This window comes from Blennius ocellaris (genome assembly GCF_963422515.1).
Source record: "Blennius ocellaris genome assembly, chromosome: 1".
In the NCBI taxonomy this organism is placed as follows: domain Eukaryota; kingdom Metazoa; phylum Chordata; class Actinopteri; order Blenniiformes; family Blenniidae; genus Blennius; species Blennius ocellaris.
Window position 1 is genome coordinate 34,517,546 of NC_137650.1, and position 21,494 is coordinate 34,539,039.

Consider the following 21,494-nt stretch of genomic DNA (forward strand, 5'->3'; position numbering starts at 1 on the left):
GGAGCCGAATCACATTTTCTCCAGTTTGCGATGGAATCGCAGGTCTTTAATCCACTGTGACGCTGTGGGCGGGGCGGCGTCCTTCCTCTTCGGGAGGATCAGGCGTCACGCCAACAGAGGCGACAAGCAATAAGCCTTTGGCCCCCAGCAGGCGACGTTAAACCCTCAGCAGTGATCCCAAAAAGAAACACGAGTGGGTTTAAAGGTATTCGGATCCCGAGTGTACAGTCAAAGGCTTCGCCGACATCTTCGCCAAAGATGTTGGGACAAGAACAGAACGTGGGATTTAAGGTGGCCTCTGCAGATTCACACCGATCACAAGTAGGATCCACTTGGATAGAATGAAAACTCAACATGGCAAAATGCAAAATGCCAAAATTACCAGACACCGGTCCAGTAATCCCGCAGTTTTTACTGGAGCAAAGCAAAGTGTGATGAAAATGTTTAACTTCTCCCCAAGATATTGTTTATTTGCAAAACTATGGTGAATCGGACGGGTTTACGGTCAAATGAAGTTTATTAACATCACAAACTGTCTCTATTCTCTATAAAAGCACATTGGAATGACTGTAATGTATTTAAAAATGTCTTTTTTTTAATAAAAAAAAAAATAAAAAAAACATCACAAACTGTCAGAACAGACGTGAAACATAATGTAAAAAAGTCGCCGAGTCCCGTGACGTCACCATTCAAAATGGCGGCGCCCATCGATATGAAAGACTGGGAGGAGATACTTGGCTTTTTTTTTAGAGGCCAGTTTTAAGAGGATATTAACCAGACCAGGTGTTTTTAATCAATAATGACCGACTGTCCCACGTGTTTCCGCGATCGCTGCAGTTTTGCACATAATAGAGGTGGATTGTCAAACGCATTGTAGTTCAGCGGTCACCTCCACCCAAACTACATCTTCTGTGGGCCGAACTGGTAAAATGGTGCCGTGATAGTTTTTACACAGAGTATATGTGATAAAAATGTATAGATTTTCTCAAAGCCAATTACTACTAGAAAACGAGTACAATCTCAACTCAACTTTATTTATAAAGCGCTTTAAGCAGCCGTAGCTGAGACGAAGTGCTGTACATTGAAATAAAAATATAAGAGGCAAAATAAAAACATTAAAACAATAAAAAAGTTAAAGCAATAAAAACAATCAGATGGTAAAACAATAAACAAAACATAAAAAGTTAAATCAATAAATAATAATAATAATAATAAAAAAAAAAACCCGAAGGCAGTAAAACCAGGGCAGAGTGTCACGCTGAGGTAAAAGCCAAAGAATAAAAATGGGTTTTAAGACGAGTTTTAATGATGCAAAATGCAATGAAATGTCCAAAAAAAAGCTTTGAGGCTCGTTTGTTAATGACAAACAAACAAAAATGCAAAAACAATTGGGTGGTGCTTGTCCCCCCCCCCCCCCCCCCCCCCACAGCCTCCACCCGATGACGACCCCTTGGCTCTTACGTTGACTTCGCTGTGTTGACGCTGGATAAACTGTCCGTCTGTCTGTTGGACAACTTTCCTTTACGAATACAGTTATGAATACAGTCAGACATGTAAAAGTTCCAGCAAACCACACACCCCGGAGAGCAGGTCGGGTGAGGGTGGGGGGTGGGTGGGGGGGGAAGTCACCCAACATGACTCTCCTCTCACGGTCTACCAGACGAGCGATCTGTCCTCATCAGCCTCCCTCTGATCGGCGGCCAGGGAGGCTGGAACCTGTCAAAAAGAGCCAAGTTGCCAGTGAATCTCATTAATTGCGAGCCCGGCGGCTGGGCCCCGGCCCCCGGCCCCCGCGGGCTCCCCTCGCACATCTCGAAAATTTTCTAGCATTTCATTTTGTCAGCATAAAAAAAATTTGCAGAGCTCCTGTAATCTGGAGCGCTTCTGCAAGTTTGTCAAGAAAACCCACAAAGCAGCACAAACGTGAGCGAAGCGTTCCGGCCCACAAAGTGTCCGGTGCACACTGCGACTCAGCGTCCCGGTGTCTCTGCACGTGTGAATCTTCTTCTTTTCTTTTTTTTAGTTTAGAGCACAAATGAATGACTCTGCTTTTAGCGCTGCTGTAACCTCAAATACAGGATTTCATTAATCTTTTTTTATATACTCACTGGCTCTTTATGCTGTTTTTCTAGTCCGCCACAAACCTCTTAGCAACTGTTAAGTACTTGGTTAAAGGTTGACTACTATAAAAACACAGTTGTTTTGATGGTGCTTGTAGCTTTAAGTCTCAGCAGGCTGGCTCCGCTTCACGGGGGCTTGAAATCTGGCGTTTAATACTGTTTTTGTTAGATACGACACTGCGAGGGTGAACCATCCCAATTCGCTCACAGTGTTACGAATTCAACACAAAATCGCTCAAGTTTGCCGTGTTGATTTCCACGTTTGATTAAATCTACCGTATTTTCCGCACTATAAGGTGCACCGGATTATAAGGCGCATGGAATAGACCAGTGGTCAGCAACCTTTATAGCTCAAAGCCATTAGGTTACATTTTCCACTGATTCTAACACCCAGAGAGGTGCACACGCTTTATTTTGATAGTCCTACCTGCAGCCTATGCCAGGAGGACACTACACACAAAACCTTCTTCACTGCTGGTTGACAACTTACAACTACCGCTAATAAACTAAACTACATGAACTAAGCAACAAAAACACAACACAACACAATTATTACCGACACCACAAACCAAATATAACCCCCAATAATTGCACTTAAAACACCACAAACAGCTGCAATGAATTATGGGAGTTTCTATCGGCTGCACTGAGGAGCTCAGGATGAATTTGTCGCAGCGACAAATTCATGTTTTGTGTTGTTGGAGGAGGTGTTGTGTTGATTGTGTTTATGTTGTGTTTTTGTTCCCCAGTTTAGGGAGTAATTATTTCATCTAGTTTATTTTGGTTTGTTAGAATGTTGGTGTGCAACCATGAGTGATGAATGTGTTGTGTGGAGTGTCGTCCGCTCTGAAGATCCGGTTGCGAAGTTAGAGTTGTCAAAATAAAAGCTTCTGGTTGTTCAGCTGTCAAATAGCAGTCTCCAGTAGAGCAATTCTTCCATATATAAGGTGCACCGGGCTGTAAGGCGCACTGGCAGCTATTGAGAAAATGTGAGGTATTTAGGTGCGCCTTATAGGGCGGAAAATACGGTAATTGATTTTATTTAATTGTATTTTTTTCCCCTTCCTCGCCAGATTTCCCGGATGGAGTACGTGCACTCTAAAAACCTCATCTACAGAGACGTGAAGCCCGAAAACTTTCTCATCGGGCGGCAAGGGAACAAAAAGGAGCACATCATTCACATCATCGACTTTGGCCTGGCCAAAGAGTACATCGACCCCGAGACCAAAAAACACATTCCGTACCGGGAGCACAAGAGCTTGACCGGCACCGCCCGGTACATGTCCATCAACACACACTTAGGCAAAGGTAAGGGGAAACCTCAGCGCCTCGGCTCTGCTGGCGTTTTGTTCTCAGAAGCTTTTCAAGGTAAAAGCTTGTTAAATCGTCTGCTGCAGAGCAAAGCCGGCGAGATGACCTGGAGGCCTTGGGCCACATGTTCATGTACTTCCTTCGTGGGAGTCTACCGTGGCAAGGACTGAAGGTGAGACCGATACTCTGGCGCGTTCCGAAGAGGCTATATTGAAGTACTTTGATAAGTGAAAACAAATGTGTGTAATCTTGGAAATGAGTAAACATGTCGATGGTTTTCCAGTGTGTTTTTCTGTCTTCATTCGTGCTCTTCAGGTTTGTAAAGGAAAGAAATGACAACAGCTAAATGTAGAAAATAAGGTCAAATTCAGTCGCTTTAAGTGTATTTTAATTGTATTTACAGCAGGGGTGTCAAACCGTGTGTGTGACATGTAAACGACAGAAGATCTTAACTGCAGGTTCCCAGTAAAAATGATCACATTTTCTAATTACTCACACAACGCGGCAATACCGCAGTGAAAACAAAAAAGTTTAACATTTATGCGCCAACGTCCTGAAGAACGATGTCCGTCTCCACAGAAACACCAGAAACCATGAGCACTGTTGTCGTGTTGAATACGACCTTTTCTGAACTTTCTTGTATCTCTCGTTTAAAAAAATGTGAGTTATTTATAGCTTATTATACTTCCTTCTTCCTCGTCTGTAGAGCTCAACCAGACTGTTGGAAAACCCCTGCTTTAATTTCCGTTCATGAGCAACTTGTCACGAGGAGCAGAAAGTCTGATCAGGGTCGTTGATCTCGACTCCACAAACTGTTTGTGACGCGTCTTGTTTGGACTCTGCAGGCCGACACGTTGAAAGAACGATACCAGAAGATTGGGGACACGAAACGAAACACTCCCATCGAGGTGCTCTGTGAAAACTTCCCAGGTACGCCCACAACGCATAGTTTTACACTGCAAGTCTATTTCTGCCACTTGTAGATAATAAACCAGCGTCACTCCTGGAAGACCTTGACCTGGTCTCCAGGTTCATCTTCCTCCCGTCAGTATTAATAGATACTGACCAACCCATGAATAATGATAATGATCAAATACTATGGATGTATTTTTTTTTACTGGATTTTAATTTTTTAATTTTTTGTGCTCTTTTTTGCTCTTGTTTAGATTTTTACATATGTTTACATATTTTAATTCCTTAACTTTATAAGTTCTGCACCTTTTTACCTTGAGCTCTTGCAAGTTTGTGTTTCCCCCCGGGAAGGAATAAAGCTCTCTACTCTACTCTCTCTATTTTCAATAACTGGAGGGGAAAAAAAAAAGTCCTTTCTGTGCTGCTCTCAGGCTCCGCCCACACCGCAGGTCTCCGCCCACACCGCAGGTCTTGATGCTCGATTCCACATTTTTCTTGCTGGGATCATTTCAAACACAACCTGTCCTTTTTAGAACTCGCCAATCAACAGGGTCAACACCCGGGTTGCCAGATGTGACTCACAGTTTCCAGCCCAAACACTGTAAAACTCACACACCTCAATAAAAACCAGGCCAAAACTCAGCCTGTGTAGAAATCATGATAAAACTGTTAAAACTATAAATATTTTTTGGTTTTTTTCCGTTTTTGTTTGTTTTTGCTTTTGTTTTGTTTTTTGTTTTGTTCTGTTTGTTTTTCTCTTCTTTTTTTTGATACATTTTTTCTTTCTTTGTTTTGTGTCCTTTTGTTTTTGCTTTTGTTATAATTGTTGTGATTATTTTAGTTTTTGCTCTGTTGTTGCTCAGGCTGGTTTAATCTCATGGCAGTTGGAAAATATGTAGATCACTGTGATTACTGTATTATTAAAAAAAAAAAAAAAATTTATCTAGCACTAACAAGGGTATTGTATGTTTCTCCCCACCAAGTCTTTCTCTGTCTTTCCTCTCCTCTCCTCTCCTCTCCTCCATCCTTTCACCCCAACCGTTCCTCAGAATTCCTCCACCTCTGAGTCTGGTTTCTGCAAAGTTTCTCCCTGTTGGGGAGTTTTTCTTCTTTTCTTTTTTTTTTTTTATCTATAAAAGCAAATTGGAATGACTGTAATGTATTTAAAAATGTCTTTTTTTTAATAATAATAAAAAAAAAATGTTTAAATATGTGCTAAATAACGTGCTGTAAACGCACAAAAGTTAAAATGTAAAGAAGTTAAGGGAAAAAAAAAAGATAAGTTAGAAAATGAGAGTTTGGCTCCCCAATAGGGGGATACCGACATATCTGGCAACGCGGGTCAGTGTGTAGATTCATTTTCCAGTGGTTGTTAAATAGGAGCGACAAAATCTTGGCAACGTGACGAGGAAAAGGAGGAGCCAGCACTTCTCCGTGACGTCAGTGATGAAGCAGTCACATGTAGAAAGATACGGGAATTGGAACGAAGCCTGGATCTGGCGTGAAAAAAATCACAATGGCGCTTTCACACGACCGCAAAACAGGCCGGATATTAATTAATAAAAAAAAAGGCAGAAATGGAGTAAATGCCCTCGTTTCCCGGGACCACGACACCACTGCTCTGATCAAAATGAACAACAGATCAAGTATTTCTTTGTTAAATCCCTCTCTTGTTTCTTGTGTGCTTCAGAGGAGATGGCCACCTACTTGCGATACGTGAGGCGGCTGGACTTCTTCGAAAAGCCCGACTACGAGTATCTGCGGACGCTGTTCACCGAGCTGTTCGAGAGGAAAGGCTACACCTTCGACTACACCTACGACTGGGTCGGCAGGCAGATCGTAAGAGACGGAGCCCGACTCGCTTATCTTATTGAGAGCTTCTCTTGTTATTGGACGCCACCTGATTATCCCTCCCCTTCAGCCGACGCCGGTGGGATCCGTCCACATAGACTCGGGAGCGTCGGCCGTCACCAGAGAGAGTCATCAGCACAGGGACCGGCCCTCCCAGCACCAACCCATCAGGAACCAGGTCGGTCCGGTTCAGCACAGTGGAACACTTTTTATCAACTGGAAGTTGTTGTTGTTTATTCAGGGATTTTTTGGAGTTGTATGACAGTCGGGTATTTTTTTTTAACCCTTGTGTGGCGTCCAAAAAAAACGTTCCTTAACGTTGGTGGCTGTTTTCATCCACTCACTTTGACAGCCGTAAAATTATATCAGAAGAATATTTTTTTCAACTTTTTTTTTTGCATAAATCTGTTAATCAACCTCAGTCCTGATCAAAACTACCAAATATTAAAAAATATATGTTTTTTTAATTAACCCTTTAAATGCCCATTTAGAAGATGAAGTCACTGATTTTGGGAGGGAAAAAACACAAAATTGTAAAATTTTGTAAAAGTGTATTTTTCCCATATCAGTGACTTTATCTTCTAAATTGGCATTTAAAAGGTTAATTTTAAAAAAGTAATACTCTTTGGTATCAGGACTGAGGTTGATTAACAGATTTATGTAAAAAAAAATTTTTATAAAATATTTATCTGATATATTTTTACAGGGGTCAAAGTTAGTGGATGAAAACAGCCACCAACGCCACATGAGGAAGTTTTTTTGCCGACAGTGTATTATTGACCGAGTGAAAAATTTAAAACAACATTTTTAAATTGCATGTAAAAGTAAGTTTCCTTGGCAAAAATCATGCCATTTGAGCCAAAACAGTGAAAGTTATGGTCAAATTAAGAGGAAAAATGACACCTAGTGAACGTTTTTTCCCCCCAATGCCACACAAGGGTTAATATATATATATATATTTATATTGGATGAATCTTTGAAAAGAAAAAGGTTTTTTTTTTGTCATTTGTGCCATTTCTATTGTTTTAGTTCCGAAATAAACCCCCACATAAAACATTGTTTAAATCAATTCCAGGTATCTTTGGGACAAAACTGCACATGCAGTTGGTCTTTTGTCTGCAAACGTTAAAACACTAATAGATTATTGGTTCACGTTGGGAGCAGGACGTTCATTTCAAGCACATTTGAACTTGTTATGAGTTGAAATGAGTCCAAATTACTTTACTATTGGGTTTATCTCAATGAATTTAAAAATTGGGCCCTCAATTTGCTTTTCTTTAAATTGGGTATCATGGCTCTTGTAAAACCTTTGATTAGATTTGCCGTTCTGTGCCGTACAATCCAGTTTAGAGGTGTCAAACATGTGGCCTGCTGACCCAAAAAGGCTCGCCACGGAAAGTTCTAACTGAAATATTTGATAAAAGCAACTGCCGTTCCTGATTTGTTCACTATTGGAATAAGAGAAGTCGTGACAGTTTTCAGTTTGAGAGCTGAACGGCAGAAAAATCACACACAAAGTCAAATTGCTGCAGCGATTTGCCTCGTTCTTCTTCATAATGACATTTTCCATTGATATCTGCTTTGTATTTTACTGTAAATGAAAGAAAATCATTTAAAAAATCCTTGTTTGAAGCCACTGAAATTTGTTCGGGTTTAATTTTTGCATTCGGAAAATTCAGAAGCAGAGACGTTACCGTCTTTATAATGATGTTGACACCTCTGAACTAGTTATTGCGGCCTGATTGTCGTTTCGGTTCTGAAATAAGTGAAATGGCATAAAGGTGATGGAGGCGTGATTAATTTAACTGTATGACATTGAAACGAGTTCTAAAAAAAGCAGGTTATTTTTCTTTGTCACGAGGAAATGTGCTGACTTTGCAGGTGCAGGTTTGTCGTGATGATATTTGTGATCTGACGCTCCAGCTTGTGTCTCAGTAGTTCTTTGCTTCAGGAGGTTCTTGTCCCGGTGAAAAGTCTTGAAGCGGGTTCACAGGTCGATTGCTGCCGTTAAATGCTGCAATGAATACGACCACCATATTTCTTTTCTTTTCTAAAAGGCTAAGCTTTTTTATTTGACTATAATGAGACTGAGGCCGCAGTTTGGCTTCTAACTCATCAGTTTCTGTTTGAGTTCTTGGCTGGAGCCTTGCTTTTGATTTTAATTCACTCCCTTTATTTTGTTTACGTTTTTGTTTTCTTCATTGCCTCATGCCGCTTTGCATGGTACCTTGCCTCGCACACCCCAAATGCCCATCTCTCCTAACGCCATTATTCCATCACTCCCTCTCCCATCGCACCCCCTAACCCCGCCTCCCCTCACCTCACCGACGCCGCCCCCCCCCCCCCCCTCCCCCCCCGTGACGCGCGAGCAGACAGCAGTCTCAGACCGACGAGGAGCATGGGAGGTGCAGCCCACACGCCAAGCAAACTCCTCCTACCTGACCTCCCACCTGGCGGCGGACAGGCACGGAGGCTCAGTGCAGGTATACACCCCCTCACCCCCTCACCCCCCCCCCCCCCCCCCCCCACCCCCTGGTCTCCATGGAGTCAGATCTGTCTCATAGCGTCTAGTCCAGGAGGAACTCTCCTCTCGGTGTCTGTTGACAGAAGAAGACAATGAGCTTGTCTGCAGGTTCCTCAGGTCAGTTTGAGTCGATCAGCTTAGTTTGTAGTGTCCAGTTATACGGAGATTAAAAAAAGATTCCTGAACGAGGAGGGTGTTTGTGGGGATGCATCGATACCGATAGTGAGTCTTTCAATAACGAAAGTAATCCGTACTCCATACAAGTACCGACACCAAGACCTCGAACTTGCCGTGTGCCGCCACGCGCTCCGGATCGCGCCCAATTTAATCACGTTTAACTCGACTCAACTTTATTCATAAAGCGTTTTAAGCAGCCGTAGCTGAGACAAAGTGCTGTACATTGAAATAAAAATATAAGAGGCAACATAAAAACATTAAAACAATAAAAACAATTGAAAAAGTTAAAGCAATAAAAACAATCAGATGGTAAAACAATAAACAAAACATAAAAAGTTAAAACAATTGGAGTTTAGCATGGAGCGTTACTGGTGCGTGAGCCTTGAATTATAATAGCATGTACCGCGGCTCAGAGTAAAATCCTCCTGATCCACTGATAGTTAAAGTTAAAGTTTCTGGTGTGAACTGGCTTTCGCCACAGGATTTACAGTCTCTTACTTTTCTCATCAATATTAAAGAATCTCCAAGACGTTGCTGATTCACGGAGCACTCGCCGCGTTGCTGGTACGTAATACGGTGCAGTATCGGATCCAGTGCTAGCAACGGTGTCGCTGCATCCCACAGTCGCTTGTCTAGACCAGTGTTTTTCAACCTTTTTTTGAGCCAAGGCGCACTTTTTTCTTCTGGAGGCAAATCTGGAGGCACACCACCACCCAAAAATGTTAAAATGTGGAACTCTATAGCCTATATTAACAATATAAAGTCATTCTCATCAACGTTTTATCAACAGGAATCAAATAAATACAGAAAAAAACCTCCTGGTTCACATTCTTCCTTTTCAAAAACTTCTCCATCACTGTCCCTGACACAGTGCTTTGATACAAGATGGTAGCAGGAGGTGGAGATGAACCAGACTGACGTCTGTCACTTTACATTTCACCTGCAAAGTTCTGTGCTGCCCTCTAGTGGTGAAGATTATTTATACATGATTACTCTGCAACACACTGCTCTCACAGCTGACAGCGGCTGTGAGAGCAAATGTTTTTTTAGAAAAAAATGTGAAATTGGATAATTTCCCACAGCACACCTGACTAGATCTCACGGAAACACCAGTGTGCCGCAGCACAGTGGTTGAAAAACACTGATCTAAACCACCATTTTTACAACACGTCATGCTAGCGACTTCCCCTGCTACCGGTAATCAGAGGCTTAAAGCTCTGCGGTGTTAAAAACCAGTTTTTAACCACAACATGCTTTAATGCAGTAAATGTTGAAGTCATTTTGTAGTCTTCTTCCCTGATTACAGTTCACATCTCTGGTCCCAGCGTAAATATAGAATAGATTTTAGCACATTTTACCGTTGTTTTTGAGTAACGCAGCCTTGTTTGTGAGACAGATCTACAGCCACACGCCTCCCCCACCCCCGTTACCCCCCTGGCTGGGAAATGTTATTTTTCTGCTCCGCCACATGCATGTCATCTGGTGCTCCCCACCCCAGATGGTAAACCAGTGACTCCTCAGCTCTGTAAACAGCGGCTCTGGTTGCAGCGAGTCGATCTCCGGTTCCTCCGACTCTCCATGACGCTTGGACATGCCTTGAGAGAACAAGACGCCTCTTGCATGGCGGGGTGACCCGGCTAAGTGCATGCTCTTAAGCCGTAAAGAGTCCACACACACACACACACACACACACACACACACACACACACACACAGAAACATCCCGGAGTGGTGTTGTGACTCTCTTGCCACCACTAAAAGGTTGTACTGTTCCTCACAAAGGTTTATCTGTGTCTGTTTGAAAATGTGTTTTTGGATGCCGTCCATGTTGAGACAATATGACGAATGTGAGCAGTTCCAGGCATCGCGAACATCGTCGCGTCTGGATCCACTTCCTGGGTTTGCTCCTGGCACGAGTGTGTCGCTTCTCGGAGGATGCAGGAAGAAATGAAGTGGCGGCCGGCCGACATCACAGAGAGCGCTGCTTAGATTTGTTAGGCACGGCTTTTAGTCTTTAGACCCCGGGAAGCCAATTTAAGGACATTTCTATTGGAAATTACTATTTTTTTTACTCTTTAAAAAGAGTCTGTTATTATCTCATTTTTAAAAAATGACTTGAAAACAAAAGCATTCAATTGAATTTGATTTTTATAACGGCAAACACAACACTGTCATTTCTTAGCACTTTTACAGAGAATAGAGAATTTTTTGGTGGTTTTCCAACGGCGTTTCAACTGAAACGCATCGTTGTTGCATTTTCGTTTCAGGAAGGTTTTGAATTTACACGGCAACGTTTTGAAAACTACGTTCGTTTCCACAAAAATGACACAAACGCTGAAAATGATAGTCGGCCAATAGGGGGTGCTGTTGGTTGTTTTTGTAATTTAACCCCACACACACACACACACACACACACACACACACACACACACACACACACACACACACACACACACACACACACACACACATGGCAAATGTTGTTATTTTCCATCTACTGAGCATGTGCAGAAGAAATATTAACTACGGACTTGCACACCTCGTCCATCATGAATGGTTCTTCTGCATAATCGCAAGTTAATGGAGAAAAATGACAACGTTTTCTCTCCAGAACGTCACGACTTCCAGATTCTCCTGGACTTTGTTGTTTTATTTTGACAGTCGTCATAATAACAATCCAACTTGGTCGTCGTCCGTGTACGACCATTGTTTTTTTTTGTTTTTTTAATTCTTTGAGTTTTTATATTTTGACACAATAAAACATACAGAACATTGTAGAACAGGGAGTGAATGGTAGATAACCATTAATTCTCAATTAGAGAAAAGATATCAGCAGTAAAGATGAGAGAGAGAAACAGAAAGACTAGCTATAGTCTACATTTTGAGTATGTAATTGGGCCTTTTTGCATTAGTGTGTGTCGCCCTCTTACCTCAACATGCATCAAACCAACCATGTTTATCATGAACCAAAGCAGTCAACTCTTCCATCCTATAGATTTCCACTGTGGTTTCCCACCATAATGTTAAAGTTGGTATGTCCGAGGATGACCATTTCTTAGTTATAGTTTTTTTTTGCTTGCTACCAGCAAGGCACTAAACAAACACTTATCTTTGTTTTCCCAGTTCTGTGGTAACGATCATTGTTGATGTTTATAATGTGTTGTTCTCTGAATGCACGTTGTTTTTGTGGTTCCATTACAAAACTACTAGTGGCTCTACACGAGAACAGAAGAATATCCAGCATTCCTGTCGCTTCTGTGTAAACGTACATGGTTTTATAAAAACGTTGCCGTGTAAACGCAAAACTTTTCTGAGATGGGGAAAAAAAAAAAAAACGAGTTTTCACACGAAGCGTCGCGTCGACGGGCCCCGAGAAACAAACGCAGCTTTAATGGCAGTGACGCGTCGAGGTCTTCGCCGCTCTACTTGCCGTGTCGTCTCCGTGGTGCGGATGGATACGGAACGTGGGGCGGGTGTGAAGTAACGCCGCTCTGTGCCGCAGGTGGTCAGCTCGACCAACGGGGAGCTGAACGCCGACGACCCGCTGGCGGCTCATTCCAACGCGCCCATCACCGCCCAGGCCGAGGTGGAAGTGGTTGACGAGGCCAAGTATGTGTCAAACACCGAGCACGCTTCTTTTCCTCATGTCCATCTGTGGCTTCCTCCTCCCCCCCCACTGCTGCCCCCCCCCCCCCCCCCACATGGTGCAGAGTTGTGACAGCACCCACCTCCAGCTGTCACCCAGACCCTCCTATCTGTCTCGCTCTGTGGGCTTTCGATCCCGGCGCTGCTTCTTCCTCTCAATTTCATTACTGGAACGACAGAATGTCACTACACATTAGCTGCACTTGTACCTTCTCGCCATGGCGACGCTGAATCTTCCAGTGTAGTAAGAGGCAGCTGACCGTCCGCGTGTTCTTCTGAGTCACACGTATTAATATTATGGGCGTGATGTCACAGCGTGCGTCACGTCTCTCGCTGCTCATGGGGCTTTAAAAATAAATAACCACATTGAAACCACTGTTAATAGCTCTGATTTTGATCAGTTTATCTCAGATCTGCCCGCTGTAGTGAAAGATCAGCATCACATGGTGGAGGAGCTTCGACGAGACGAAATACTCCCAATATCCAGCACTGACGCTTCAATAGGTGTATTTATCTCCAAGGCGAGTCCTGACGCTGCGCACGTTTAAATAAATGGATCACAAATAATCCCAATAAATGAAATTCACATGATGACGTTAACAAATTGGTGAATATTTCCAAAGTTGGTGAATTAATTTGAGTGTATACGTAATGTCAGTAAGTAAAAGTAAAAGAATACAGATTCCGAAATGTGCCAAAGTGCAGAAATGCAAAAATATTTTCTGTGATGACGGTGCGATCACATGTACTATAACTATTGTTGTTGTTAAGCTCGTCGCTCTTAAATTCGTCTCCTTTTTGCTGCTTCAGTGTCGACAAACGTTTCCATCAGGTGTTTTGATCCTGTCACTGTCGCTCTGAATCGCAATACGTGGAGGCTGAGACGAGGCGTGAGCCAGTTTGAAGAATAAAGGAGGAGTTAAGGTTAAGGAGAAGGTTAAATACTGCTGAGCACCAATAAATACTTCTTCTGCTCAGTAGATGGACAATAACAACCGAGCGTCCTCCAGAGTGTCGGGACTCCTGGTCCATGTTCTCCTGGGACCTGGCGGATTTACAGTTAAATCACTCATAATAGAAGAAAAGAATAGCTTCATTTCCATCATACATGTTGGTTATGGAGAAAATATAAATGGCTGCCACTGGACGCTGCATTGATTTAAAAATGCTAAATAGTAATACATAAAAAAAACCAATGTACATGTAAAGCAAGACTATAATAATAATTACCAACAATTGCAATCAAAGCAAGATCTAAAGAGTGCAGTGTAGGAGGTAATAAGATAATCAAATTAAAAAAAAATGATACAATGGAATAGATGATAGAAATAATAGAAGATTGCCCATAAATGCCATTAAAACCATTAAAAGTAACTATTTTGATTTCACTAGTCTGAACAGCAATCCAACATGGTCGTCTGTCGATATGACGTCCATGAACTCCCTTTGTGGATGTTTATAACACATCCTTCTCTGCAGCGTGTGGCTTCATTATGAAAACTACAGCGCCAACTTGTGGCCTGGCATGCCACTTGCATTGTTCTGGAACTTTGTCATGTTATTGGGACCCAAACAGCCTCGACTTAAGACCCAACACAGGATGAGAAGGATGATTATTATTAATAATTTATTAACTATGACTTAAAAAAGTTCCTAATTGATAAAATCACAAACTGAATCCAACCCGAGTTTAGACTTTCCACTATTTTTCTCCAGATAAAATAGGAACCAGGACCACAATTGCTTTCTCTGCGTTCCACTGCGGCTCATGTGGGTCGTTTCCCGGCCTGCGGCGATCAGCATCTGCCATAAACGATGAACCGTGGAAGGTCGAGTCTTGAAGGTCAAGTTGCTGTCCCTCGTTTAAAAAAAAAGAAGGCGGCCCAGAACACACAGTGCGCACGACTGCCAAAGAAAGCGGTGGTCGACATGTGGTCGTAATGTTCTGGCCGGGCGGCGTTAACAGTTGAAAGTGCTACACGTTTTCTCCACAAGCTGCAGCGTCCCATGGAAACGACAAAGTGAACACACCAAAGTCGAATAAAAGACCCAATAAAATCTGAGGAAATGAAAACCATAAAAGCTCAATAAAACCTGAATATATGGACGGAGCAATAAAGGAGCATTAAAGCAGACTGAGTTATAGCGAAGCGGAGGGCAGATGAGACGCCGGCCTGTACAGATGTGCTTTTAACTGTCCTCTAAAACTCGACCTCTGTGATACGTTAAAGGTCTAAACTTTGTCAGGTAGCTTACACTTAAAAAAAAACAAAAAAACAACCTTTAATATTTTGGATGATGCCATTCTTCAATCAAACAATCTTAAATTTTGATTAAAAACAATGAGGTGGTTTGATCCTTGATCCTGAGCACAAAAACTAACCAGTTGAAGGTAATTTTGCACCAGTGTCACTTTATTAAAAATTTCATTTTTAAGGTTTAGGCTTCATATTTCACTCAGTGTCTTAATAAATACGATCTCTTGTAGAATAGAAACTCGAGTCATAGTACCCACACACTAAACATTCAATAATGATCCAATTTCAGATAAATGAAGCGACCATCTAAACCTGCGTTTCCAGCTGTTATGGAATTATGACATAAACTGCAATGTCTTTATTTGGCCACCAGGGGCGCACTTTAGTCTGTATTGCATGATGAGTCAGTTCAGGCTATGAGGATTACTACACATGGAAATATGCATCGACGTAAAAAAATAAAGTGTTCTGACTTCTGGAATCGATATGAACTATATTTTTGAGACGGAGGATTAAAGACGCAAATACTTGAATCCCAATCCACTGATGTGTCGGCTGGAAACTACCAACCTTGTTGCGCTAAAACAAAGACGGATGTTTAGAATCGTAGTTATATTTCTATATCAAAATGTAATTGTCTACCCACCTGGGGTCACATTGTGGAACCTGAAGTGAGTTTGACACCGCTGATCTAAACCGCATCGTTAGAAATTGGATTATTTCTCACAAACACTGTTTTCCTCCACATCTCCCCGTAATCTTATTCAGTTTATTCTTTCACATCAGCGTATGTTTAAAAAAAAAAAAAATCTGAGAAAGAAAAAATCTCATACGGCCAATGATACAAAATGTATGTAAAATAGCAGATTATTGCCACATGTATACAAAAAAATATCTAAACTATTTTTACACATTAAATGCCAGTAAAGTAGAGTTTTTCTGTCGCATAAACTTTGTCATTGAAGCCGATATTCAGTCTGCTTCTGTTTTTTTTGGCCGCTGGTTTCGACGTTTCATTACTCGGTGTGATGATCGTCGTCCTCGTCGCTCCGACACTCGGACACGCAGGTCTGATTCTGGCGTGAGATGAGAACGAACGTGAAGTCATGAATACAAATCGCTGCTCTGGTGTGATTCACGTCATGTTTCGCCTTTCGGGCAAACGCTTTTAAATTTAATGAGCCGCGATCGGGCGGCTCCTCGTCTTCTCTTTCACGTGCAAAGACCAAGACTAACAATCCCATTAGAGCCTGTTGCACGAGGTGTTAGAAAAGATTTACACGTGGAATTTTGAGGCAGATTTAGTAACAGTCTGATGAATAAGGGTCCGTCCACACCAGGAAACTGGGGAAATTCTAAAACCCCGGCTTGTCGGCAAAAACGATCATCTGTGGAAAAAAGATGAGGTAATCGTCCCCCCCCACCACGGTCTGTGATGTCATCAAATAACCACAACAATCAGGGACAACAAGCTCCGGTGGAGCTGCAGAAGCTACTGCCGCTAGCAGCAGGAGGACCATAGACCTATAGAACTAGAATTATATAGAGCAGGGGTGTCAAACAGCGGCCCGCCAGAGGATCTAATCCGGCCGCCATGTGATTTTTATTTTTTAAAGTATAAAAATGAAAACTGACAAGAAGCTGATCTAAAAACACTAGATTGGCAAAAATGACATTCAAAACCGCCCTTGGTCAGAATTTGACCCCCGACATTAATACGTCTGTGGAGGTCATATAATGCAATGCCTTTCACAATAAAGCAATGAGTCCAACTTATGTGAAGTGATACTTTAGACACGAAAACTCAATCATGAATAAATATACAATATGCAGATACAGCTGATTGGGGTTCTTTTTGCAAATATAATATCTGATTTCCTTTAATATGTATATTTCAGAATAGACTGGCAAATTCTTGCAGTTAGAAAAGGATCAAAAGAAGGAAAGACTTTGACATTTGTCCATATCTGCAGTTTAACATGTTATATTTGACTTGTTTGGCCTCCAGAGGTCAGATCAGGTGGATGTGGCCCCTCAACTGAAATGAGTTTGACGCCCCTGATATAGAGGTTTATGAGCATGAATCTACTGCTAAAGTTGTGGTGTGTTTGTTGAGTCACAGCGCCTCTAGAGGCCAGGCATGTGTACTACAAGTCCTGAAGCCTCGTGTTGAGTCGAGTTCATAGAGACGTGTGGACGGAATCTTTTGGGAAAGGGCTGGGGAGATCGGGGTTTTGTTTTTGTTTTTTTCGTGGTGTGGTTGTACCCTAAATCAGGTCCAGTTTCAAAATCTATCATCGAATATAATGTGACGCCATCAAACTGTGGTTTTCCAACCTGCGGGGCGGAGGCCCTCCAGAGAACCACCACACATCAGCTTGAGGCCCCGGGGCCTCTTCTGCTCTGAGGTTCTAAAATTAGATTTGCACATATCAGAGAAAAAAACAACTATATTAAGACGTTGCTGTAATGTAAAGCAGACCTAGATTTAAAAAAAAAAAAAAAAGAAGAAGAAGGTTGTAGCATGTGCCCTGGGCATTAGAGCGGCTAAATGAAACCCTGACGAGTCACTTTGCATCAGCGCTTCCTTCAATCATATCCGGGATTTAAATATAGATCAAATGTGGTTTTAGGCTCCGTTTGTACAACGTTTTCATATGAAGCATTTGTAAATGTAAATCTGACATAAAAAACAAAGGTAGATTTCCCAACGAACACAGAAACACTCACATTGTCGACACACATCTTCAAACATGTAGCGACTGATTCCAGCCCTTGAGCCACATGAGGCTCGTTTCTCCAGCATAAATCACATCCTCGTCCTCACGTCATCGTCGATGTTGAGAAAGAGGCTGTTTGACACCTCGAGGCGTCACACTGACGCTCCTCCAACGCTCTTAATTTCTCAACTGGTGGGACTGCTTCCTTTGTTGTTTCAACAGAAATGCAGATTTAATGGTGGAACATAACTGAGCTTTAATGAGCCACAGGAACGGGGATCACACCACCTAGTTTTAATTCACTAACGTATTAATCACTAAAATACAAAATCTCTTTGTGTGTGTGTAGTAGGGACGCACTGATACAGGCGACAATGATCTCATGTGTTAATCTTGTTTATATTCAACACTCGGTTGCTGTGATGGTAAAAAAAAAAAACATTTATCTGGTGCATTCAGTTTTATTTGAGCGCTGGTTTAAAGGTAGTAACCGTAGGAGGATTAACTGCAGCTTCTTTCTTTTCATGGTTGTTTTTTTTTCCACTGTTTCCCTCAAAGGATTAATTTATTCCGAGTTTGACACTGAGGAATGTTAAAAAAAAAATGCACCTGTTAATAAAAAACACATTCGGACATGTCGAGCGTCCCGCCTTTAAAAACACAGATTGTAGTAAATGTCAGCGAGCTGCATCGTCCTCTTTTCTCTGTGATTCCAGGAGACCCTGTCCTCCTCTGACCCCCCCCCCCCCCCCCCCGTCCACACGTGTCCCGTCGTCCATGTCTGTGTGTTGCATGTCTGTCGGCATGAGTCCAGCCCCGCCACCTCGGTCCCGCTGTATTAATCTATCTCTCTCTCTTTTCTCTCTGCGCCCTCTCTTTCTCCTCCTCCTCCTCTTCTTCTTCTTCTGTAGCTGCGTGAAAATGCTCAACCTGTGGTGAGTCCCTCTCTGCTCGTCCACGTCCGTCTCATGGGACAGGGAGCGGACCAGCCGAGGCTGGGCCCGGTGGAGTTGTGTTTTGTTTTAACAGATTAACCAGACTCTCACTGGTACAGCCGTCTTACCCCCCCCCCCCCCCCCCCCCCCCCCCCCCCGCCGGCTGCTTTCACCATCAACACCCTGCCCTTTTCACCACTGACTCATGTTACCTTAACAAGCAGCAACAGAACCAGTGTGAGATTTAAACAATGCACACTTTGTGCACCGGGTGGCAGTAGTGAGTCACTGCAGCAGACACTTTATAGTACAGGAGCCACATGAAGCCCGATTTTATCTCCAGTGGTCAAATAGTGCCAGAAATATCTATATTTACATTTAAACTTTTACGTTTTTCTGTGAGGAAAATGTCTTTTTTTACAAAACTGAACAATTACTGATGAAAATAGCTATAATCTCAACACAATGCCAATTTTAATTATGTAAAATACAGTGAAATGTCGCCCAAAACACAACTTCTGTAGTTGTTTCATTGCTACACATGTTTTTCACTCATTAGCCTCACTTCAGTGGTGTTTACAAGACGGGCTATTTATTCTAAGTTGTTTTCGACAGAGAAAAACAAACAGAAACAAGACATAATGAAGCTTTAAAGCAAAGTTAGATAGAGACACGAATTACAAGCTAAGTTTAAGTCTGAATCTTGTAATTCCAGGAGAATTCATGGCTGAAATCTAACTTGTTTACCTTGAAGGTTTTAACTTGTGACTGCATGGTGCATCCTTCAAGTGTGTGTGTGTGTGTGTGTGTGTGTGTGTGTGTGTGTGTGTGTGTGTGTGTGTGTGTGTGTGTGTGTGTGTGTGTGTGTGTGTGTGTGTGTGTGTGTGTGTGTGTGTGTGTGTGTGTGTGTGTGTGTGTGTGTGTGTGTGTGTGTGTGTGTGTTAACGGCCCGTCCAGACTCACCGTGTCCCGTGCTCTGTGTGCACTGCTCCATCTTTTTGTTTGTTCCCCCCCCACACACACACACACAAAAGTGTGTGTGTGTGTTGTCTGTGTGTGTGTGTGTGTGAGGAAGCATGACCGTCGCTTCACTTCTACTAAAGTCTCACCGTCAGAAGAACCAAGACCTCGTTCACACCGTCATGTTTAAAGTGAAAAAGAGCACCAGTTCAGAAAAAGTTCCACGTTCACACGGCAACGTTTTCAAAACTATATCGGTTTCCATGGAAACGGCAGGAAAACGATGTAGTTAGCATGCCGGGCCACCGGGTAGTGCTGGTGGGGTTTTTTGTAACATAACACATTATTAACATTAACAATATGAGTAGATGACCGAGTTAAATTATTATTATTATTATTATTATTATTATTGTTATTACGGCGACTGTCAACGATAAAATAAAGCGTGCGTCACGACGCTGCGGAGGAAACGTCACCGTTACTGTCTCCTCTACTAGTAACTAGTAACTAGGTTGGTGTGCAGCAGCAGCGTTCCTGAGGAGTCGGAGCGTCTCCGAAAAGTTGCGTTATCCCCGTTTCCATGGAGACGGAGTCTGCGCGTTTAAAAAAAAAAAAAATCGTTCCACCATGGTAGCCTTTTTTTTTTCTTTTCTTTTAACACTTTTTAAGCGTCTCGGAGCAGCGTTGTCGTGTGACACGTCGTCGTTTCTAACTCGCCGATCGGAGGCCGTTTGTGTTTGTTTGTTCCCTCCCCCTCTCTCTCTCTCTCTCTCTCTCTCTCTCTCTCTCTCGCCCGCCCGCTGACTTCCACCCTCCGCCTCTGTCCGCAGGTGCTGCTGCTTCTTCAAGCGAAAACGGAAGAAGAACACGCCGAGGCACAAATGATCCCGGCGCAGCGAGAAGCCTGGCGCGTCCGGCTCTGTCCACCGTGGTTCACTAATCCATACGTCCCGGTTCAGGAGGAGGCGGCAAGACCCGGACTGGACTGTTGGAATGGATTGTCGACGCCGTTACAAGACGCTTTCCACAGGAGACCCCCCCCCCCTTTTTTTTTTTTTTTTGTTCTTCCCTCCACCTCTCCTCCGGCGGGACGTTTGGCGGCTCCGTCTGCCGGACGGGGAACCTTTTCACTCCGGCTGCGCCGAGGAGAAGCTTTTGTTTTTGTTTTGTTTTTTTGCTCCGGGTTCTTTTCACAAAGAGCCGAGTCGTTTTTTTTTGTTTGTTTGTTTTTTTTCCTTCCATCTCTCCTCCTATGAAGCTCCAGTGGTTTCGGCCCCCCCGGGTTGGTTTGCTGACTCATGTTGACGCGGAGCCTCCTCTCGGTGTTTCCTGCCGTGGAACTGAATGTAAACCCGGAGGAGGAGGTGGAGGAGGAGGAGGAGGAGGAGGAGGAGGCGGCGTCATGGCGGCGGCGGCGGCGTCACGCCTCCTCCCTCACCGGGCCGCCAGCCGCCTTGCTGCACTTTTCATTCTGTCCTCTTCTCCTGGGCGAGGCCCGACTGGACCAGACGCCTCCTGCACTGCTCTCTGAGGAGGATCTCTGCTCCACACACACACACACACACACACACACTACTCGACTTTTTTTTTTTTTTTTTTTTTGGCTCCTGTTGTCTTTGTGATGATGAGCGGCGACCTGATGCTTACAAACGGGGTCGAAACCCGGCAGAAGAAAAAAACAAAAACAACAAAAAAAAAAGATATTTATGCTATTTATCTCTTTATTTGCCACCAGTTTGTTTTTTTTTGTTTGTTTTTCCTACTAATTCTAAGACATACACACTGAATGTATGGACGGAGGAGCATTTCTATATTCTGTCATGTGCATGGGAAGGAAATTGCAGTTTGGGATTTTAAACCGGATGACCAAAACTTGAGCGGTGTGTTGGGGAGGGTGGGGGAGGAGGGGGGGAGGGGGGGAGGGGGGGTAAATGCTTGTGATCCTGTAATAATAATGATGTTAATAATAATAATAATAATGGAGGACGACTGACGGGAGGAGCCGGTGTGAGAGCCTCTGAAACGCTTCTGTCCGATGCCTTAACCCCGAGTGGCTGACCAGCCAGCAGCATGGCGGCTGGG

The 21,494-nt window shown here is 43.1% G+C and overlaps 1 protein-coding gene across 3 annotated transcripts in view; it reads left to right on the forward strand.

Moving 5' to 3' along the window:
• The window catches only part of csnk1g1 (casein kinase 1, gamma 1), a gene marked incomplete at both ends in the record, with an annotated part of 35,978 nt that extends 15,627 nt beyond the window's left edge, over positions 1–20,351 (forward strand). The window contains 9 exons of one of the 3 annotated variants that reach the window (XM_080496490.1): positions 3,194–3,428; positions 3,518–3,603; positions 4,277–4,361; positions 6,034–6,182; positions 6,265–6,372; positions 8,567–8,677; positions 12,397–12,503; positions 18,429–18,452; positions 20,243–20,297. In XM_080496490.1, the coding sequence (XP_080352616.1) occupies positions 3,194–3,428; positions 3,518–3,603; positions 4,277–4,361; positions 6,034–6,182; positions 6,265–6,372; positions 8,567–8,677; positions 12,397–12,503; positions 18,429–18,452; positions 20,243–20,297 (960 nt within the window). Of the gene's footprint in view, positions 1–3,193; positions 3,429–3,517; positions 3,604–4,276; positions 4,362–6,033; positions 6,183–6,264; positions 6,373–8,566; positions 8,678–12,396; positions 12,504–18,428; positions 18,453–20,242 lie in introns of all 3 variants that reach the window. The other 2 variants (XM_080496489.1, XM_080496491.1) reach the window with 2 other exon arrangements.
• Between the last annotated feature and the right edge of the window lie 1,143 nt (positions 20,352–21,494).